This window comes from Aedes albopictus, chromosome 3 (genome assembly GCF_035046485.1).
Source record: "Aedes albopictus strain Foshan chromosome 3, AalbF5, whole genome shotgun sequence".
NCBI classification, from domain to species: Eukaryota; Metazoa; Arthropoda; class Insecta; order Diptera; family Culicidae; genus Aedes; species Aedes albopictus.
The window spans coordinates 205,382,730-205,406,766 of NC_085138.1; the positions used below are offsets into that span (position 1 = coordinate 205,382,730).

Genomic DNA, 24,037 nt, shown 5'->3' on the forward strand with positions numbered 1-24,037 from the left:
TAAAAACATGGATCAACAGTTTTCAATATTTCAAAAGTTTATGATTGAAAATAGTGACTTTTGTGTATTGTAGAAAATTGTTATGAAGTTTTCCTATCGATTCGTGCTAAAATCCGAAAAATTCATCGATTACTTTTTGAGTTATTAGCGTTTGAAATCTGTTGCAATTTCGTGACGGTCGCAAAATTTTAGATTTTCATTTTGCACCCGGTACCGTGGTACAGTACCGTACCTTCCCCATAGACGTAGTTTACGTCAAAAAATAAACTTATTACTGAATTAGATACAGACTAGGCACCGTGAATATGGTAACGCATTATCACAGAGAAACAGACGTAAGACTCAGCACAAATTATATTAAGGACAGACTTGTTAGAATCCCAAAATGGCCGCCACAATGGACGACTTTGGCACCTACTCACGCTTTCGAGGCACAAATCTTTTCGTAAACAAAACCAGTGCATCTGATTTTCTTATTTTAGGCTTATTACAAGTGAGCAAGAACAGAATAATAACATGTACTGTTGTTTAAAGCTTTCTTCTTGAGATTTGTGCATCTGAAGTTCTGATGCACTGTTGAAGCGGGATTTCAAGACGTTTGTCCTTAAAAATCATCGTCACGAAATCGTAATCGCCCAATGATAATCATGCCGTGTTTGGACAAGCCACCACTAGATGGCGATAGTGAGCAAACGTCAAACAAGAGCTAAAACAATGCCAGCGGCACGACTGGTCAATTGACCAACTACCGAATATTTGAATCAACAAAAGGTAATCAATGGGAAGCGAGTAGAGTGTGACGTCTGTTTTTCTATGGCATAATGTTTATCGACTTCAAAGCGGTATTTTCGTCACGGTTGAACCCCGAAGTTTCCTCACACCCGACAATCGAATTTCCTCAAAATCCATACGTGAAACCTAACGTCGGACGTAGTGCGCTGGACAGCGGACCTGGCCCTCTATCCAGCGCACTGTGCCCGACGTACGTCCGACACACGGTTTAGGAGAAACATCGATTTTCGCGTGTCAAAAATTCCGATTTTCAACTGCACGAACAATATATGGCAGTCCAACACTCGGAACTATTGAAAATCCTGGACGAAAACCGGCTTTGTTGAGAAGCTGATCAGATTCCAACGGTGAACGGTGTACAAAACTACATAAAGATCTCGGGTATTCGGGTTTTCAGTTTTTTTTTTGAATCTCGCCGAGGATTTCAACAAGATCCCTAACTCACATGGTTATGGGCTACTTTTCAACATCGTCCCCGAAGATGTAATGCGAAGAGCTGGACTCAACTAGAAATCCTATACATATAGATGAGCGGAAGTTACATACGTCGATTCGGCAACGCTGTTTGTTTTGTTTACAACAGCTGCCAACACTTGCTACAAAGCTAGATGTTCAAACTTTGTGCGTGACTTCGTTGTGGTTCAAGTTGTTTTGTTTACATTTTCTAATTATGTAGTTTTTTTTTTCAAAATTTTGTAGAAATAGCGGAGCAATCGAAGAAATCTGAAATTCATTGCAAAAGTGTTACGCTAATCATATCGGCAGAAGTGAAGCAAGAAGCAGCAATGGAAGTTTTTTCGACAAGTTCAGCAACAAAAGTGTCGTCATAAGCATGAGCTTTTGAAAGCAGAATTAATATTTTTTTATCTTTTTACTAAACATACATATGCCGCCAAAATCTCGATATTAAAAATAAACAATTTTAATTTATTTAGTTCCGATTGCAATACCGTTCAAACGACGCCTTCCTACGAACGATAAACATGTTCATTTGGCTCACACTTTGACAGTTCTCTCTGCACGATTGGCTCACTATGGCCACCTCCGCAGATCTCTATAATGTAGGATTACTAGACTCAACCGTGCACGATTTTTACGAAATCTGGTAAATTTGACATGAACATCATAGACAAACAAACGTAACTCATAGAGGAAATTCATCAACAAATTTTGCCCGGTGTCATTTTTATGAGCACACTGCCATCTGTTGGTAGAACCGCGCGCAACACTGTCGGCTATGATGGATTTCGACCAACTGAGAAAATGTCTGTGTGTGTGTGTGTGTGTGTGTGTGTGTGTGTGTGTGTGTGTGTGTGTGTGTGTGTGTGTGTGTGTGTGTGTGTGTGTGTGTGTGTGTGTGTGTGTGTGTGTGTGTGTATGTGTGTGTATGTGTGTGTGTGTATGTGTGTGTGTGTATGTGTGTGTGTATGTGTGTGTGTATGTGTGTGTGTGTGTGGCATTTTATTACGATCGGACATTTGGTTACCGAGATATCTTTCGATGAGTACTTTGAAGTCATATAGATTAGCTTTTTGAGAGATTTTTGACATTTAGCATATTGATGAATATCTCAGCCGTCTGTCAACCGATTTGAGTTCTCTTGGCAGCAAATGAAAGCTACAATATCCTAGTAGATCGCCCAGAAATTTTATTTCGATTGGACATTTGGTTACAGAGATATCTTTCGAAGAGTACTTAGGAGTTATACAATTAAACTTTTTGAGATTTTTAACAAAATGCATCATATTAAACATCTCAGCCGTCTGTCAACCGATTTGGATTCTCTTGGCACCAAATGAAAGCCACAACATCCTAGTAGATTGCCCAGAAATTTTATTTCGATTGGACATTTGATTATCGAGATATCTTTCAAAGAGTACTTAGGATTTATACAACTAAACTTTTTGAGATTTTTGATCAAGTGCATCATAATAAATATCTCAGCCGTCTGTCAACCGATTTCGGTTCTCCTGGCGCCAAATGAAAGCTACAATATCCTAGTAGAACCCTATACAATTTTATTAGGATTGGACATTTGGTTACTGAAATATCTTTCAAAGAGTACTTGAGAGTAATACAGGTTAACTTTTTGAGAGATTTTTGAGAAAGTGTATCATAATAAATATCTCAGCCATCTGTCAACCTATTTGGGTTCTCTAAGCACCAAATGAAAGCTACAATATCCTTGTAAAAGGTTCTGAAATTTTATTTCGATTGGACATTTGGTTACTGAGATATCTTTCGAAGAGTATTTCAATAAATTCCTTTTTTTATTATTATATTCGCTTGTTGTCTTGCATTAGATTTTGACCAGTCTAAGATAAATTATTTTTCAATAAATAATGCTGATCTCATATAAAGTGTATCGGAGGCGAATGACTTTTTGTTGAAACCTCTTTAATAAATAAATAAATAATAATATTAATATAAAGTGTATACTAGCAGGTTATTATTTTCAATAAAATTATAAATAACAAATTACAAATAAACAGGAATTCTTTGAAAACTAACAATATGTTAAATGAAAGCTTTGAATTTATATACTGTGGGTAAGTGCAAGAACCGGACAGCCAAATCAACTAGCTAATGCCAAAACTGATTTACATAGTAGATATATCATTTTTGTCCTTTTTGCACCAACTATGAATACCAAGTACTTCGGAGCTAATTTATTCGACTGATTAAGAGATATTAGACAAAATGTATCTCGCTGATTTTCTTATCCATTTGTTGAATATGGAAGCTATTATTTTTAAACATTCCATACAAGATTCTAGGACGTGTTTGGCATTTCTGGTAGTTAAGTCCATGGTCTGATGCTATTTTGGAAACCAAACCACTAGATGCCAAATCCACAATATTTTCTAGAACTTTTGGTCAATCAATCAAAATAAATTTGTTAAATACGAATAATACAACCATATTTTTAATAAGTGTAAGAAGGGTTCTGTTCACCATAGGTGGATTAAATCGGGTTTTTTATTATTATATTCGTTTGTTATCTTGCATAAGCTTTTGACCAGTCTATGGGAAATTATTGTTCAATCAATAATGCTGACCTCATATAAAGTGTATACTAGCAGATTATTGTTTACAATAAAATTATAAATAACAAATTACAAATAAACAGGAATTCTATGGAAACTAATAACATATTAAATGAGAGCTTTGAATTTATATATTGTGGGAAAAATGCAAGAACTGGACAGCCAAAATAACTAGCTAATTCCAAAACTGATTAGCATAGTAGATATATTATTTTTGTCCTTTTTACACCATAACCATGAATACCAAGTACTTCGGAGCTAGTTTATTCGACTGATTAAGAGATACAAATGTATTAGACAAAGTGTATCTCGCTTATTTTCTTATCCATTTGTTTATCGATTCAAGATCTTTTGGCAGTTGACAAAAGATACATAATTCCAGAATAAGTAAGATATTTTTTTTGCCTGGCATTTCTGGCATGATCCATGATGATATTTTGGAAACCAATCCACTAGATGCCAAATCCACAATATTTTCTAGATTTTTTGGTCCATCACTCATATGTTAAATACAAATAATAAACAATAATTTTAATAAGTGTAAGAAGGGTTCTGTTCACCATAGGTGGATTAAATCGGGTTTTAATTTGTAAAACGAGTTTTATTATTTAACCCGACGTTTCGGCGCAGGTATGGCGCCTTCTTCAGGGGAAACTGTAATTATTATTGGTTTCATTACAATATTTTAAGTATACTACACATTTTTAACTTACAATAAAGTATTCGTTTTTGGTTTGGGGTTATGGCGAACTGTAACTGTCGGGGTTTTATAATGTTGGTACATGCTGTAATTTATAAATCTTAAGTGTTTCCGTTGTGGATTTTTGTTCGAAATTATTTTAAACTTACACTAACTGCGGTGAAAAACTAAAATTTAAAATTGGTTTCTATACTATTTTTGCGCGCTTTTAGTCTTCTGTTGATTGGACCTCACTGTTGTTAGTTGCAGCGGTTTTGAAATCTTTCTCTTGGTTGAAAAGTTTCATCATTCTGGTCTAATTCGGTCATGCTTGTTGTGTTCGTAATGGTTTAATACTGTGCAAGAGAGCAGCATATGTAGTGTTAAGTCGCTCTACATCTGTACGTTTGTTTACTGTGTGGTTAGTATTTGTATACTTAAAATATTGTAATGAAACCAATAATAATTACAGTTTCCCCTGAAGAAGGCGCCATACCTGCGCCGAAACGTCGGGTTAAATAATAAAACTCGTTTAACAAATTAAAAAGACTGCGTTGCCGATAATCAAAACAGTATTCGCTAGAGGTGAACTAAGCGAAACCAACCCTTGGGGAGCATCCTGGAGCATCCATCACACTTTTTAGGCGTACCAAAAAAAGTGTGATAGTCCAATTTGAGATGTAGTCTGCAATACAACACGGTCCTCTATGGTCGTTACAGTCATGAGAACTAGATCATGCTTCAGAAGAATTTGTATGTACACAAGTGCTAAGGACAATCTTTGGCGGTGCAGAAGAACGGTGTGTGACGGCGGATGATGGACCACGAGTTAATTGCACTCTACTAACATAATTACCAAAGTTACGTCTATGTATGGGTTATCATAGAACCATTTTCCTGAACGTTTCATTGTTAGACAAAACATAAAATCAATCATTATTGGTTGACATGATATCTTTTTGAACTTACGAAATTGTAGTGGTCTCTGTGTATCCCAACACCATGTTGCAGCCGATCGCACGAGCATGGGAACGAATTTCCATGCGGATTTCGTTCCACCACATATCGCGAGTTTCTGGATCGTCGGGATTGGGCACACGTGCTAGTAATTTCACTGATCGGGCGGAAACCGTGGCACCTGCAGTAATTTAATGTATTAAAACAAAATGATCAAACTTGTGCTTAATAATGATTACCTAAATGCAGCACGAAAGCTGGTGGTACCTTGCTAATAGTTAGGAATGGATACTCAAGCAGTTCCAGTGCGTCATGGTTCAATGGTTTAATCAATATACTGGTTGGTTGACCTCTTGATCCGATACCAAAATAACGATCGTTGGACGTGAGAGAGCTTCCTGTAATGTGTGTATTTTGGATGGAAATCAGTACTATTTTCTGAAACTGATACTATTGATTTAATAGTTTTATTTTGAAACAATTTAACAGATAAATTTGTGTAAAGTATATTTATTTATTTGCTCAATCAACAAACTTAATATTGACCCAATAATTTATGTGTATAATTATTATCTGACATACAGTAGCATAGCATAGCATAGCATATCCGACCGTACACATCCTGGGGTGGCTGTCGATAGAGACGTTTAATGCGCCAGAAAAGTTGCCTGGGATTTGACAAACCTTTCATTTAACGAACTCTCGACACCTGGCCAGGTCCTTACGATCAGCGGGGATGGGGAGGAAATGTTGATTAGATATCTACTCAGAACATGTCCAAGAACTTGGGCCACTTCATAGATATCTGGAGTTGGAAGTTGGGTGGGGTTTGATGGGATGCTTTCCTTGGCGAAAAAGCGTATGATAAGTTATTATAAATAAATATTGAATTATGTAATATGTATGATTTACCTTATTACCGCTGAAAAAGTAAATATTAGTAACGAATGTAGAGGTTTCTTATTGATGATTGTATTTTTGAATAAACTTGAGTACTCTTGGAATAAATTTGCATTCATTGGAGAAAAAATAAATGCAGGTTTGTTTTACACAAGAATTTTTGATGATGATGATGATTGAAGTGTACCCACCATCAGCGCAAGGATTACCTATGACTGCAGAATCATTCCGGGAGGGAATAATCTACCTGATGGTTTGTTTTAGCAGGGAGAGTTAAAATCGCTGAATCCCTTCGGAAGTCAACAAAAGTTGCTATCTCATGACAAAAGTCTGGCTACTCCACGAACTTAAGTCCGGTCATCAGTTCATTCAACACCCTTAGGCTATCCCCCGTGTGTGTAACCCCACAGTATAATGTATTTAGTGTAGATAGTTTGAAATATTCATTAAAAAGATGAAAAAAACGTGTATATTGAAACGGGCTCACCAAGTTTAGTCTCCTGTCGTCTACCGAAAAAAAAACAGTCACTACAGATCAACTGCTTCACTTGAAGAGCATCAGCCGGACTCGTTCACACATCCGACATGTCGTTTTATTCTTCGCACACAGGATACAGCATTCCGGGAGGAGAAATAAGTCACTATCAATACTGATATCATCACTGCCGGAGTACACGAATAGGAATCTACGCGGAAGGACACTTGCTTTTCACACACTGAATATTTGCCAGCGGAATCGAGGACATTAATCCGTGTTCAAAACGTGAGAAAAAAGACAAGCGATTTATGATCTACGGGAATATTCTCAGTATATTCAAATTTCCACGCAGTACCACTCACTGCTAATCCACTGATTGCGTGAAGAAAATTTCTACTCCATCTATTGTAACAGGGCCATTATTTTCACCCTCAAAAGAACACACCCGTACAATTCTGTCCACGGGAGGATTGCGTTCAACGAATCACTTCCTTTCTATCAGTTTCCGGTGCAACGACCACGACACTATCACCACGGAACACGGCGGAACTCGACGATGAAGACGACGGCGATAGGGATTTGGAATCCGATTGTTACAAAAAACCAAAATACTGTCTGCGATCACAAAAGGAAATTATTCTAATGTCTCAAATAAATAATTAAAAACGAGAAAAATTCTGACAGGAAAAAAAAAATTGACCGGCTGCTGGCAGAGCACACTACGATTATCTGACATACAGTAATACACAAAGTCTAGCCTAACGAACACGATGAAAACACATGAAATGGAATACTTAAACAATTTGCAATACAATACATAGTAATAAGCTACTTCTAGCTAATTAGAGGGGTGTTATTTTTGTAACTCAAGTAAAAAATACTTGAAAAGTGCCTATTTTTTCAAGAAAAATATCAATATCTTTTGAACGGCATGATGTAGCAACATTCTCAGCGCACGAAAATGTGCGTTTCTTAAGGGCGGACGGGACGGTCGGGGAAATATCCGCCATTGCTCTGTTGCTACTAAGATGGTAATCTCAGATTCTACTTAATATTTTGCAACAAAAACCTATCACCGTGTATGCTCACTTGCAGTGCATATGCTGATTGTTTTTCAGCATCTTCAATGCGATAGAACTCGAGATTACCATCTTCAAAATCGCGAGGCAAATTGTTAGAAAGAGAAGCAAGATAGGAAAAATAACACGGCGTCCCGTTTCACCTTAAAGCTCTAAAATGGTTCTTAGACAACTTTGATGAGAAATTTGAAACAAAAAAGATACAGCGTTTAAACTGTTTTGACCAAATTTGGAGCATTTTCCAATAGTTTTCATAGGGTGACGCTAGAACAAAACGTTTTATTGCTTTATCTTTTTTGTTTAAAATTTCTCGTCAAAGTCGCTTAAGAACCATTTTTAGAGCTTCCAAAAACGCGCATTTTCGTGCGCTGAGAATGTTGCTACGTCATTCAGTTCAAAAGATATTGATGATTTTCTAGAAAAAATAGGCACTTTTCAAGTATTTTTTACTTCAGTTACAAAAATAATATGGTAAGTGGGGGCAGGATGGATCACTAAAGAAATGGATCCCTATAACTTTCTGAATATAAATCGCATTTCTCTGTATTCTACCACGACTCTCAGATACACTAGTCAGCTATGATATAAGAGTATAAAAAGGTAATAAAGTTTGATACCTGCTTCTTGACAAACAATTTTCAAAACATGACCCATCTCACCCCACCTCATTTTAACGGGGGCAAGATGGGTCAGCTATAAGAAAACTCGATTTTCCTCCAACAAAAAATACTATATCTTCTAGTTTTTCTCTATACATCTAAGCTTCATAGACGTACAGATTACATGAAGAAAGTGTTGAAACATATCGGTAGATTATTCTCAGAACTAGAAGATTTTTGTTCGTGTTGCCATAAACGGACTTTGAAAACCTATATTTTTTAAGGAAAATTTAAAAAATATGTTCTCAAATTTTCAGTGCTTTCATCGCTTCGATAATGTAGGTCACAGAATAGCCTTTCCATGAAAAATAAAACATTTTCAAAAACTATGCAAACATACCGAAAAATTAGGGTGACCCATCTTGCCCCGTCTACACAATACACGTAGTTATATGGAATGTATAGCATAAGAAGTATAACGAAAAAAAATTTTGTTTTTTTTTCTGTGCGAGGAACGTATAGAATTTTAAAAACAATATACCACTTTTTTGTGTATCCCCGTCGTTTATCTGGAAAAATTATTGAAAGATTCAAAACATATATTGTGCGATTGAAAACGGTACTGACCCATCTTGCCCCCTGACCCATCTTGCCCCCACATACCATACCTCTCTAATTTTTTGATATGTTTTATAACAACATTTCTTCCTTTGAATGCAGGCAAAAGATATTTTTTATGTTTGCCCCAACCCGTCATAACACCTTTTTAAAAAACTATGATTTTCTAAGAAAAACGCCTGTAACTATTGAACCAAAAGAGATAATCGCACAAAACGACGCGTCTTCAAATGCTCTACAAGTGTTTCTTGGGCGACTTTGATGAAAAATTGAAACTGAAAAAGTTAACGCCAGAAAACCGGTTTTTCTTGAATCACCCTGAGCTTATTCAGAAAAACCTCTAGATCGGTCAATTTTAAAGCTACATAAAATGTGTCTTCAGCAAACTTGCTCAAAATTGATAGATCTACAACTTTCCCGAAGAATGTATATAGTTATTCTTGCAAATAAAAATGTTTGGTTTTCAATTTCTTTGAAAATATGGACTACCCTAATTTTCATGTATATTGAAAAGAGGGCATTAATATTAGGAACAACTTTGTAGAAGACCATATTAATCTAGAAAATCATTTGAAGGCGCTGAATGCATCTTTCCTCGTAAATCTGTTTCGTGGACCATTGTGCAATGTGGCGCTAGCTTCTATGCGCGTAAAATCGCTAAAAGTAAATCGCAAAAATATTGTATGGCGAATAGCATCTAAAGGCAAATTTATCGAAGTGGAATACATTATTCGAAAAAATATTTGGTAGTGGTTGTGCACAATGGTGACTACTATTAAGCCTACCAAATATTTTTTCAGTAAAAGCTTTCTATTTCAAGTAATTCAAGTTTAGATGCTTTTCATCATACAAAATAAAATGGATTTACTCCTGCTGATCAACTGTGGGTGTGCGCCAAGCGGGTAGTCCATTAGCACCGATTTATTTTGTCGTTAATGTTTCCTTTTTTTTGCTGTGATTGTGAAGAGTGTTATCCTGTCTAGTTTGGAGAGTGGCTACGGCTAGGAAACTTCAGATCAATTTTTAGCGTAAAATGTGTACATAGCAAAAGTGACTCTTCTTCAAAAAGTTCATTTTCGTAGGGTAACTTCTGTATAGGTTACCTTGTGAACCCAGTTTTGCTTCTTTCATTATAAATGAAGTATCGTGCCTCGAGCATGCTATATCTTAGAATAACGTTAACAGTATGTTTCAACCTTTCCTTATGGATGCCTTCACGTTGAACAATTTGTCATTGAAATCATCGTCATCATCAAACATTCGAAAGCAGTTTTTTCGTTCAAAACAAAAGTCTTTGCTATGAAAATATATTCACTGTACTTCACACGAGGAATAGAATGCAGTGAAAATATTTTCATGGTCGATGTTTTGATTTGCAGCGAGAAAACTGCTTTTTATTTTCCGAAAAAATATTACGGATGCTTGAGCCTGAAAGCAAGCTCTTGTATTCACCATCTTTTCGCTGATGTTTGGCAGTATTGCTACGATGATAACATTTTCTAAAGTAGCTCAAACATTATTTTGAGATGCTTCAGTTTGATGGATTACTTTTGTAGTACAGTTCATAGATAACTTAACATAGAATTGCACCTAACCCAACTCTCATGAGCAGAATTTATCATGAGTTAACTGATTGACATGTGTCAGATGAGAAGTCTCAATTTGACCTTCTTTGCACTTTTGAGTATTCCTTCGCAAAATTTGCGTATTCAAGCGCCCCTGCTCAACAAACTAGGGAACCTGTACTTATTGGTTGCGACCACATTTGGATAAGGATAATTCGCTTCCATTGCTACTCCAAGAGAGTCTCGTTGTGGTTTCCCAAGTAACCATGACGCTGGATATAGAGCATTAATTTCGCTTTATAGTGTATATATGACATGCGATGTAAAGTTGTTTTGTCATATAGGTACCATTAAAGTAGGTTTAAAGTCGAAAGTGGCGCTACTATTGTTGATTTAAAGCAAGCTTTACTGTGGTGATTGCTAAAGCATATTGTGCCATATAGCTAATGCAATGAAATAGTATGAAATGCATACTTATGACATCATGTCAACAAAAGAAAAAAAGTATTTTTTCATTTTTCTGTCTATTTTTATCTTCTCATACCTGTTCCGATACTCTCACTCTCATGTTTTTTATTCTAATTCGGGAATTGAGTTCTTTAGGGGTATTCAGATTATTCCATAATTGGATTCTCCGTCTAAAAATTAGTCGATATCCAAAATTTAAAATTTTTTGGTGGCCGGGAACTATTTTTAAAATGCATTTAAAGGTTGTATGGGGAAAATTTTTTGTTCGGGACGAACTGTCATTTTATCGAATGAACTGTCATTGTATCCACAGAAATCAAAATTGTTTTGTTAATTTAACCATCAAAACAAAGGAATTGGATCGCAATAAAATCACGTTATACTCAGAAAAATGAGCTCTTTCGATTAGGATACATAAAATAGCAATATTTTATTCACTAAACAACCCAATTGAACCTAGACTGTGACTGTGCTACGACTACCATGCATTTTGCACCCGAAAAAATGTGCAACATAAAGTAACGTATACTCAGCTCGAGCTTTATTGAGTTATGTTTTCAGCAGCTCTAAAAAGTTGTGCTAGGGTCTGAATGTCAACAGTTATCTTACTCTCCCAAATTCATTCGAAAACAAGCGATTGCAGAACCGATTGATTCGAAGCGGACCTGGTGTGATGGTTAGAACACTTGACTATCACGCCGAGGACCTAGTATCGAATCCCACTCCCGACAAACTTGCATAATGTGAGTTCTTCTTTCGGAAGGGAAGTAAAGCGTGGGTCCCGAGATGAACTAGCCTAGGGCTAAAAATCTCGTTAATACAGGTAAAAAAAACCGATTGATTCCACAAACGAAGATAATTCATTTCATTTATTTAGTTAACATCAAATTCATGATAATACTGAATCAACAATTTGCCGCCATAATACTCGATTTGCAGCTGCATTTGCATCGTGCTCTCTGCGCTCCACGCCTTCTTGTACCAACCGGATGGTTAGCAAACACCAACTTTGCAGGGTTGTTGTCCGGCATTCTTGCAACATGCCCTGCCCACCGTGTCCTTCCGGCTTTGGCCACCTTCTGGATGCTGGGTTCGCCGTAAAGTGCAGCGAGCTCGTGGTTCATCCTTCTCCGCCACACACCGTTCTCCTGCACGCCGCCAAAGATCGTTCTTAGCACCCGTCGCTCGAAAACTCCGAGTGCTTGCAGGTCCTCCTCGAGCATCGTCCATGTCTCGTGTCCGTAGAGAACCACCGGTCTTATTAACGTCTTGTACATGGTACATTTGGTGCGGGGGTGAATCTTTTTTGACCGCAGTTTCTTCTGGAGCCCATAGTAGGCACGACTTCCACTGATGATGCGCCTTCGTATTTCACGGCTCACGTTATTGTCCGCCGTTAGCAAGGAACCGAGGTAGACGAATTCTTCTACCACCTCGAAAGTATCCCCGTCTATCGTAACATTGCTGCCAAGGCTTGTCCTGTCTCGCTCAGTCCCACCTACCAGCATGTACTTTGTCTTAGCCGTATTCACCACCAGTCCGACCTTTGCTGCTTCACGTTTCAGGCGGGTGTACTGTTCTGCCACCGTTCCAAATGTTCTAGCAATAATATCCATGTCATCCGCAAAACAGACAAATTGGCTGGATTTCGTGAAGATCGTACCCCGGCTGTTGAGCCCGGCTCGTCGCATAACACCTTCCAGGGCGATGTTGAATAGTAGGCAGGAAAGTCCATCACCTTGTCGTAGTCCCCGTCGAGATTCGAATGAACTGGATAGTTCACCCGAAATCCTTACGCTGTTCTGCACACCGTCCATCGTTGCTCTTATCAGTCTAGTCAGCTTCCCGGGAAAGCTGTTCTCGTCCATAATTTTCCATAGCTCTGTGCGGTCGATACTGTCGTATGCCGCTTTGAAGTCGATGAACAAGTGATGCGTTGGGACCTGGTATTCACGGCATTTCTGGAGGATTTGCCGTACGGTGAAGATCTGGTCCGTTGTCGACCGGCCGTCGATGAAACCGGCTTGGTAACTTCCCACGAACTCATTTACTTTAGGTGAAAGACGACGAAAGATGATCTGGGATAGCACTTTGTAGGCGGCATTCAAAATGGTGATCGCTCGAAAGTTCTCACACATTAACTTGTCGCCTTTCTTATGGACGGGACAGATTATCCCTTCCTTCCACTCCTCCGGTAGCTGTTCGGTTTCCCAGATCTTGACTACTAACTGGTGCAGACAGGTGGCCAACTTTTCCGGGCCCATCTTGATGAGTTCTGCTGCGATACCGTCCTTACCAGCCGCTTTGTTGTTTTTGAGCTGGTGGATGGCATCCTTAACTTCCCTCAGCGTGGGAGTTGGTTCGTTCCCGTCCTCTGCTGCACCAACATAGTCATTTCCTCCGCTGCCTTGGTCCTCCGTGCCTACATTCTCTTCGCCATTCAGGTGCTCGTCGAAGTGCTGCTTCCACCTTTCGATCACCTCACGTTTGTCCGTCAGGAGGCTCCCGTCCTTATCCCTGCAGATTTCGGCTTGCGGCACGTAGCCTTTGCGGGATGCGTTGAGCTTCTGATAGAACTTACGTGTTTCCTGTGAACGGCACAGCAGTTCCATTTCCTCGCACTCCGCTTCTTCTAGGCAGCGCTTTTTCTCCCGGAAGAGACGGGTCTGCTGCTTCCGCTTCTGTCTGTATCGCTCCACATTCTGTCGGGTTCCATGCTGCAGCATTACCGCCCGCGCTGCATCCTTCTCCTCCAGAACCGCTCTACACTCCTCGTCGAACCAATCGTTTCGTCGACTCCGTTCTATGTACCCGATAGTGCTCTCGGCTGCGTTGTTGATGGCTGCTTTGACTGTACTCCAGCAGTCCTCTAGAGGGGCCACATCGAGCACACCCTCGTCCGGCAACGCTGCCTCGAGATTCTGCGCGTATGCGGTGGCGACATCCGGTTGCTTCAGTCGCTCTAGATCGTACCGGGGCGGCCGCCGGTAATGTACGTTGTTAATAATGGACAATTTTGGGCGCAGTTTAACCATCGCCAGGTAGTGATCAGAGTCGATATTAGCGCCACGATAGGTCCTGACGTCGATAATGTCGGAGAAGTGCCGTCCATCAATCAGAACGTGGTCGATTTGCGATTCCGATTGTTGTGGTGATCTCCAGGTGTAACGATATGGGAGGCTGTGCTGGAAGAAGGTGCTACGAATGGCCATGTTCTTGGAGGCGGCGAAATCGATGAGGCGTAGGTCATTTTCGTTCGTCAGCTGGTGGGCGCTGAACTTTCCAATCGTCGGTCTGAATTCCTCCTCCTGGCCTACCTGAGCGTTTAGATCCCCTATGATAATCTTGACGTCGTGGTGTGGGCAGCGGTCGTACTCGCGTTCGAGCTGCGCGTAAAATGCGTCTTCGTCATCATCAGTGCTTCCGGAGTGAGGGCTGTGCACGTTTATTATGCTAATGTTGAAGAATCGGCCCTTGATCCTCAACCTGCACATTCTTTCGTCGATCGGCCACCAACCGATCAAAAGCTGTTCCCAGCTCACGTGTGTTGCCGCAACTCTGGTAGATGGTATGATTACCTCTAAACGTTCGCACCATAGATCCTGTCCAACACACCTCCTGCAGCGCTACGATTCCGAACCCGCGGTCCTTCAGTGGATCGGCGAGTATGCGGGTGCTCCCGATGAAGTTGAGAGATCTGCAGTTCCACGTACCGAGCTTCCAATCGCAAGTACCTTTTCGTCGCTGTGGTCGTCGCCATTGGTATCGGTTCGCATTCTTCTCTTGTTGATTTTCCGGTGCTAGTCTTTTTTACGGCTGGCTCGCAGGGCCTGACACCAACCCACTAACCCAGGGAGCTGGGCTTACCTTCCCGGAAGCTACGGGTTCTGCATTGGCATTTCCTCCAACTACAGTGCTAAATAGCTAGGCTCGAGCGCCAGTCTTCGCCGGGGGTGGTGTTTTTAATGGGCGCCCAGGAGATAATATTTTACCTGAGCTTCCACCCCCAAAACGAAGATAATATAAAGATATAAATTAGTCTGTGTTGATTTTGCTCTTATTGTTTTCATACGTGCTGACTTCTACCATTTATTTTATGAAATCGGGGCACTATATGTTAAATAAGGAAACCAATACCTCAACCCCACATAATTTTTGTTCCCTCATCATCTGATTGTCTTCATGTCCCAACCTGAACCAAAAAAAAACCATACGCAGTAAAAAATTTCAAACAGCAACATCTGAGCATGATAATCCAAGTTCTATGCAGCAACCCATGACAGTTTGGGTCTGTTTTTTTTTCTTTTGAATGGTTGTGTTTTTAAAAAGGTTGTACAGATATTTTTTTTGCAAACTGATGGTATTTTTTTCTGTTTACAACTATGAAAGCATTAGTAAAGGCATATATAAAATAATAAATGCTTGCATTATTGATTGCCATAAAGCTTTTAAAATGCAATGAAGCATTAAACAACGTCCCCATAAAACTATACCGACCTGTCAAAATCCCATAATGCTTCAATGCTTTCATAATTTAGATTAAACGCTTTATTACTTGACAGGTGTAGAATAAAAGTTATCTCGCATTAGCTAAACTATAATACGATTCATTGTAGTATACCATAACTATTGCTTTGAAAGAAGCGTACCGCAAAGAGGTATTTCTGAATGGAACTCTGACCCGTTCAGGTTCAAAATATCTCCGGATAAACCATTCTTTTGTTTAGTTACGAATCTCTAGCTTCCGTCCCAAGAATTGTTGCTATAAAATCGACCTAATGGGCCTGAAAAAGCTCTGCTTACTTCAAATCTCCAGGAGCAAATGGGGTTTTGTCCTATTTCTCTCCAGAGGGATTTGTGTATTTCAAACATGTTTTGAACTCGTGTACCGTGGGGTGCCCTAACTTCGAGCGGGTCCAAATTTCGCTCACTGATAACATTTAGAGATCATAATCATAAAACTAATTGTTGAATGAATTAACTACATCGGCTGTTTTCCTACTCTCCGCATCGACCAATGTGGCGCTAGCTTCTATGCGCGAAAAATCGCTAAAAGTAAATTGCAAAAATGTTGTATGGCGAATAGCATCTAAAAGCAAATTTATCGAAGTGGAATACATTATTCGAAAAAATATTTGGTAGTGGTTGTGCACAATGGTGACTACTATTAAGCCTACCAAATATTTTTTCAGTAAAAGCTTTCTATTTCAAGTAATTCAATTTTAGATGCTTTTCACCATACAAAATAAAATGGATTTACTCCTGCTGATCAACTGTGGGTGTGCGCCAAGCGGGTGCCGGGTAGTCCATTGTCCAAATTTCACTTCAGCTATACTAGATAAAGTGAAAGTTAGACAATTCAACAATTAGTTCTATGATTATGATCTCTAAATATCATCAGTGAGCGAAATTTAGACCCGCGCGAAATTAGGGCATCTCACGGTAGTTTTCTATTTGCTATTTTCATGACGTGAAATTGCTCCATAGTTTTATCCCGAAAGGGTGCGTGTGTTGTATAGAGAAGGAATGAGTTCTACATTTATCTGGTTACCTCACTCTTTCTGAAATGCTTGAAACGCATTGTCGATTATCACATCTGTGATGTTCGTCTGGCTCACATGCCTATTCATGTGAACTCACATGCCTCCCATTTTGGGATGTCCACAGGGACTCTTTTACACAAAGTTGTATACGTCTTTAAGAAAGTACACACACAAACGTAGTTTATGCTTGGGTGAACATTGAGTATGCTTTCGATGACGTGCCTTTCAATGTCATATTGAAAGTCGCATGACGTCACAAGCTACCTCCAATGAGTTATAGGCTCCCTTTACGCCTTTGCGTTTTACAGTGTCCTTTTCAAGGCACTGATTAAACCCGTTGTGGTATGGGCTATGAGCTCTTGTAGTGCTTATGCATTCATTCCCTCTTCTAGGGTACCCCTTCGTATTTCATCACCTTTCCTTATCCTAATTCCCATCCCTTGTCCCATTCTCCCTCGGGTAAATTATGACATAGGCTTATATATATGGCGATGGCACAAATGTCCAAAATGGAGGATGGAGGATAACGTGCCTCTGGAGCCGGCGTAAACTTGCAAATATTACACACCTTTAGGAGTAATACTAAGATCGGAATCAGAAGATCGTCTGTGAATCGCACTGCTCGAGTTGTGATCTTTGATGATCACTACCGCAGAACCAGGAGTTCCAGCTTTTGCAGGACTTTGAGACACACGAGCTCCGGCAGCATCAGCTAGTTCGCGACTGTGCTTTGCTCCATTTGCAATGGACAAATTCTGACTTAGTGGTTCGTTCCTAAGGTATAAGGTAGAAGATTGAAAGGTATAACAACAAGAAAAGATTAAAGCCCTAGCTGCTATCATACTTACTCTTCCACTAGAGTAGTATCGACAACTTGATGAGAGTAATTGTCATGCATTTTTACCAGTGTGACTGCTGTTCCAATGCCTCGAGCCACCACACCTACATCTCCTTCCAAATCGAAGCATTGTGCATACCCTATTACTGCATTCGCCCCTAACTCAATAGCTTTTAATCCAATCTTCCGTTGGACCTAGAATTTTGAACTTTGTTTTAGTCAATAATTGGGTGCCCAATCTCACACAATTGAAAACCATACTTGTCCCGATAATTTCATGAAAGCTATCTGCCTAGCTTCATTGGAAGCCCGAGGTGTCCGAATTTTATCGATCCACTGATATTCTGGATCATCATTCACAACAAGTTCCTCTACAAAACCATGTATCACTTGCGCATTATATCCATGAGGAATAACCGGGGCTAAAAGAGAAGAAAGCTCAGTTGAAAGCATGAAACCTCAACTTTGGGGGCCGTACACAAATTATGTCGCGCTATTAGGGGGGAGGGGGGGTTTTGCAGAACGTGACGACCCTTACAAAAAATATTGAAGACCCATACAAAAAGTGTGACATAGGGTGGAGGGGGGGGGGGTTGAAAAAGATCGGTTTTTGCGTGACATAATTTGTGTATCACCCCTTGGAACAGATTCCTACTTACAATGAAAAAAGCGAACTCCGCAAGAACTCTGTCGAAATTTGTTAAAATCGGTGAACAAATCAACTTTGACAATCACATTCACTTCTCCTAAAACACATGTCCAATAATATAACAAGTTAAATTTAGTAGTGACTACTACATACCCCGTACACCATTCATGGTATCGTAGACCGGAATCCAACCGGACATAACCGAACCTTTACCCGTATTGCTTTGTGTTGGCTTTTCCAGAGTAAAGGAACTGAAAAAAGTTTGGCTTTAGCGGATTGACTTAATATTATTTTGTGAGAAACTTACTGCAGTAATGGACTTAAATTTATGTACACCTTCCCAATGGCATCGTTGGCAGAATATGTGTCATAGTCCATGAGGCGAATTTGCAGCGGCTCATCCTGAAGATCGGCATCGTCCACCTGAAATACGAAGGTTTTCAACACCATAAAATACTAATACAAACATGGATTCGAACACAGAGAAACAGACGTCACACGCTGATCGATCCCCATCGATCACCTTTTCAACGTTCCATCGATTGACTACTCGCGGCGCTGGCATGGTTTTGCTTCTGTTTGACGTTTGCTCCTAACCTCCACCTAGTGATGATCCGGCCAAACACAGTATTTAGCATTGGACGATTGAGTGGTGATTTTTTTTAATGAAATTTCTTCTAAGTGTTATTTTTGTTTCTCTGTGCTTTTTTTTTGTTCACAATATGTTTTAGTCTTTTTTCCTTAGTTTGTACAGTCTGTCATTTTTGATGTCGACACCGAGTTTTGTCTCAATATATCGAGGCCATGGTATTTCAAAAGCAAGTTACGTTGTATATTAGCACAGACAAACAGACGTCTCACTCTACTCACTTTTTATCGTTACCATTTTTAACGGTTAGTTCAAATATTTTGTAGTTCGCAAATCAGTCGATCACGGCGCTCGCATCGTTTGCGTAACATAGCTTGGTTAGCTTTGGGCGATTATGTTTTCGTGACGATGATTTGTATCACAATTTGTTCTAAGTTATACGTCTGTTTGTCTGTCATATTAGTTTACCAGTCCTCGTTATTGCGAAAAGTGACGCAAGATCTCATTCGTTTCGTTAGTTACTCTTTATATACCATCAGGGTACCAGATTCCGCTCATCTAAGGCAAGTTTCGCAGAAAAACATCATCTGTTGAATGATTGTTGAGCCAATTTGTAATGTTTTTCCATTTTATGTTAGGGGCTGTTCATAAACCACGTAGACCAAAATTTGGCCATCTCGGACCCCCCCCCCCCCTCCCCCCTCGTAGACTTTTGTCCATACAAAAAATTCGAAATTTGTATGGAGCGTAGATTTTGGTCAGACCACCCCCCCTCCCCCAAAAAGTCTACGTGGTTTATGAACGGGCCCTTAGTTCAATCTAAGTGCAATCAGATACAAATCAAGACTTATGTAAAACTTTTCATAAAAGTATGATATTATTACATTTGGTGTGAGACCAAAGGTCCTAATTCCGCTCACGAACAAATTTATGCCATCTTTTAAATAGACTTTTGCGGAAAAGTGCATTATTTTTCCAACTCTATGTTTTTACAATTATTTTTTCCTGTTCCGTAGGAGTGTATAATAGGGATTAAACACACTGTGTACTAAAATCAGCAGATTTTACGATTTTGACGTATTTTTTTGGCGTGAGCGGTTATTGGAACACATGAAATTAGCTACAGCTTTTTTGGGCCCAATAGCCGCTCAAAAAATTTCATTGTTTTGTTTTTAAAATTTATGTTATCCGGTAAATATTGCATAAAATGGCTTTGCTCTCGTCTAATTTATACTGTCCAAGAATATCAGCACCGAAAAGAGTGTATTTATGCGTGTAAACTTGATTTTTGCAACAGTGAGCGGCTATTGGGTCATGAGCGGCTACTGGTACACTGACGGTACCGTGGGATGCCCTAATTTCGTGCGGGCCCAAACTTCGTCAACTTTTGACATCTGAGAGCATTATTATTGATTGATTAATTTGTGTTTATTTAAGAGACTTTCAGCCCTTGGCTGGTTCATCTCTTATAGCATTATTATGTAATTCACATTGGAATCATCCAAAATTTGCTATAACCTCAAAACTGCATTTGATCTCAATACAATTCACAAAAAAGACATGAAAATTTAATTTATGTCAAAGCAATACTACATCGAAGCAGAGTTGCACAGCTAAAAAAAATCACCGACTTCGGTAATGTTTTACCGAAATCTCAACCGTTAAGTTTGTTTTACAGGAAAAAATCGGTAAAGGTAGCAACTTTTACCGAAATTCGTTAAAGTTTGACAGATAAACGATAACATTTTACCGAAATTTGGTAATTTTTTACAGAATTTCGTTAAAAACCCATTACCGATCGCTCAGCGGTTGAGATGTCGGTAAAAATTACCGAACGCGATTAGCTGTGTGCACTCTGTCACTGTCAATGGTAAGCAAATCACTGATTTTGATAGGCCGACTGCGATCCAAGTCAGCGTGCGTTCTTGAGTCACCGTCACTTTCCTTTTCCATCAGAACTGGACTGACTGTGATGGTATGTAGAAATCACTGATAGGCCGACTGCGATCCAAGTCAGCGTGCGTTCTTGAGTCACCGTCACTTTCCTTTTCCATCAGAACTGGACCGACTGTGATGGTATGTAGAAATCACTGATAGGCCATCTTTAAAATTCGTTTTAAAATCCAAATAAAGATTTACCAAGATGATATTTTGATATGTGGTACAAAATAACAAGTTTTGCATATTGGACACAAAAAAGTTTGAGTTTTGGTGAAAACCACTAAAATATCACAACAGCTGCAATGATTGTGATCTAGAGTGCGGGTAAACATTAGGTCGTTACCTGTCATTGTCGTTTTGATATTGAACGGCCTGAAGTGATAGTGACGATGGTGCAATATCAGTAGTCACCTGACAAGACTGATAATGTGCAACTCTGCATCGAAGAGACAAACTATCATGATTGCAAGGGCATTCTACTGGAACCAACTTTCCTTGGCAACCAGGCAGCTACCAGTTTTATGCGTCAGCTCCTTCGGCACGACGATGATGCATCTCACTGGATAGTCAATCTTGCTTATCTCCTTCAGAGTATTAGTTATTATTTTTCGAAATGTTTGTGAAATATTAAACAGTAATTTCCTTGACCTGATTAATGGTTACATCGCCAGGCTTACGTTTATGATAATAAATTACAATTACCGTCAATTAAGTCGTTCAAGCAGGCTCTGCGAACGAGATTAGGTGGATTGGTTGGATTAGACTTCAGATTCACCTTACAAGCATGTCCAAGATTAACTTGTCCACTGTTACTTTATTTTTTGTATCTATTCCTTGACCTAATTGAAAGTAATTTGTTTATTTATTCTTAACGATAACCTGTTAGTGAGTACCTTATATATCCTAGCCTTATATCAGGTCAAGGAAATGATTATTAGAAAAAAATTACATTAGGAAGAATAGATTAACTGAACTACTGAATACTATAACAAGTGTAACTAACAGGCTCACGTATAATTAAAAAATTACAATTACAATTTGGAGGCTAATACTAAACTACAGTTACATACAGTTATGGTCACAAATGGCAAAGAGAAAAAGTGAAAATATATTTAATAATTTTTACTTTTTCTCTGCCATTTGTGACCATAACTGTATGTAACTGTAGTTTAGTACTAGCCTCCAATGTTATAAATATCTATATGTATGATTTAAATTTCCTTGACCTGATATATGGCCTGTCCAACAGTGTCGTGATATTACTAATAAATTACAAATCATCACATTACAATTTTTATGTGAAACAATTGTAATTGTAATTGAATTTATTAATCATACGTGAACCATTTTGTACATTTATCGGGTCAATGCTAACTACACCTGCTTCTCTTACCTCAAATCGATACCAATCGGAGTTCCAAACTGGGTTGAGGCTTTTCCTGCAGACGTCCGTTTTGTGCGTGATGGAGCCGAACTTAATTTCGACGAAAGCATCGGTAGTGTCACTGCCTCTATCCATTACCGGCAAGTTTCTTCCCGCCAGAACTTTAACTTTCACTTTTCCAGGCATCTTGGATTATTTTTTGCACTGATTTTTGGCTGCAAGCACAAGGAGCGCAAGGAGCAGTGCGACGAGTGATTATGTCTTTCAAATAAATAAGGATCGATTATTTTTGTTTTGTTTGTTTTTATATTTTTGCATTCTGCTTTCGTCACGCAATCCTGGCACCGTCGATGCGGCAGTGCTATCACGCTCGTTGAAAACTACTCTGCAGAGTCGTTTGCGAAAACCCATTAATGGGTGAAAAAACACCCATTTTCCCTAGAAGTGCCTCTCCCAATTTTATAGAGCTTGCTGACGTTTATTCGCATCTCTCTTTCAAGCATGCAGGCGGGATAGGATTTGTTTTCATCGAGAAACCTTTCCTGTTGACAACAAATCCTATTCCGCCTGCATGTTTGAAAGAGAAAGGGAACGTTCAAAAATTACGTCCAACATTTGGGGGGGGGGGGTCTAAGAAAGTGTGACAGTACGTGTATTAGGTATAGGAAAATAGCGTGACAGAGGGGGGAGGGGGGGTCTATAAATCCCGAAAAACGCTGGACGTAATAAATGAATCTTCCCAAAGGTGAATAAACGCCAGCAAGGTCTATGGGTAAAGGCTGTTTACCAATTACCGGGTAAAGACGGTTACGTCAGAAGATGGGTATTTATTTACCCATTATAAAAAGGCGGCTTTTCGAAAAATGGACGAAAAATCACATGATCGTGAAATTACCGGGACGAATTGGATTGTTTAGTGAATTAAATATTGCCTTTTTCTTTAGCCTAATCGAAAGAGCTCATTTTTCTGAGCACAACGTGATTTTATTGCGTTCTGATTCCTTTGTTTTGATGGTTAAATAAACAAAACAGTTTTAATTTCCGTGGATAGAATGACAGTTCAATCGATAAAGTGACAGTTCGCACCGAACAAAAGAAATTCCCCATACAATCTTTAAATGCATTTTAAAAATAGTTCCCGGGCAGCTAAAATGATGAAATTTTGGATTTCGACTTATTTTTGGGCGGAGATTCCGATTATGCAATAATCTGGATACAGCCGCCGTTCGCTCGTTGCAAAATGTTTACTTTGCAACGAGCGAATGCCATTCGCTAATTGCAACGTCAATTTGACACTAAAGTGCATCGAACTGCACTGCCAGCATGACTGACAGCACAAATTTGAAACTTGAGTGCTTTTTAATGGACTACCCGCTTTGCGCGCAGCCACAGTTGATCAGCAGGAGTAAATCAATTTAATTTTGTATGGCGAAATGCATCTAAACTTGAATTACTTGAAACACAAAGCTTTTCCCGAAAAAATATTTGGTAGGCTGAATAGTGGTCACCATTGTGCACAAACACTACCAAATATTTTTTCGAAAAGTGTGTTCCACTTTGAAGAATTTGCCTTTAAGTCTAGTATGCACCTGGTAAGAAAAGCACTCCAGAAAAAAATCCTCTAATTACCAAAGGAATTTTGACAACTGATTAGTATGGGAAAAAATGTCACTTTTCCTTGAGGAATAATTGAACGGAATATTTTTCCGCAAGGAAAAGTGACAGCTCCAACTGATTTGCCCGGCAGGCGTTACGAGCGTTACACAATTTTCATTTCTTTTCAGCTGCGAACCGCTCAAGAAATTTTGACAACGAAATCATTTCTTGACCGTTTCTTGTCCTATTCTTTTCCACAGTACTTTTGAGGTGCGTACTACACTTTAGATGGTATTCGCCATACAATATTTTTGT

General features: G+C 39.2%; 1 protein-coding gene across 2 annotated transcripts in view; it reads right to left on the bottom strand.

The window, feature by feature from the left end:
- The window catches only part of LOC109432808 (C2 domain-containing protein 5), a 70,507-nt gene extending 47,940 nt beyond the window's left edge, over positions 1–22,567 (bottom strand). Inside the window, exons 1-9 of one of the 2 annotated variants that reach the window (XM_019709153.3) lie at positions 22,136–22,563; positions 18,520–18,635; positions 18,366–18,463; positions 18,223–18,309; positions 17,825–17,985; positions 17,574–17,758; positions 17,294–17,499; positions 5,715–5,873; positions 5,488–5,656 (exon numbers count right to left, since the gene is read on the bottom strand). In XM_019709153.3, the coding sequence (XP_019564698.3) occupies positions 5,488–5,656; positions 5,715–5,873; positions 17,294–17,499; positions 17,574–17,758; positions 17,825–17,985; positions 18,223–18,309; positions 18,366–18,463; positions 18,520–18,635; positions 22,136–22,312 (1,358 nt within the window). In that variant the 5' untranslated portion in view covers positions 22,313–22,563. Of the gene's footprint in view, positions 1–5,487; positions 5,657–5,714; positions 5,874–17,293; positions 17,500–17,573; positions 17,759–17,824; positions 17,986–18,222; positions 18,310–18,365; positions 18,464–18,519; positions 18,636–22,135 lie in introns of both variants that reach the window. The other variant, XM_062858679.1, reaches the window with a different exon arrangement.
- Positions 22,568–24,037: the final 1,470 nt, after the last annotated feature.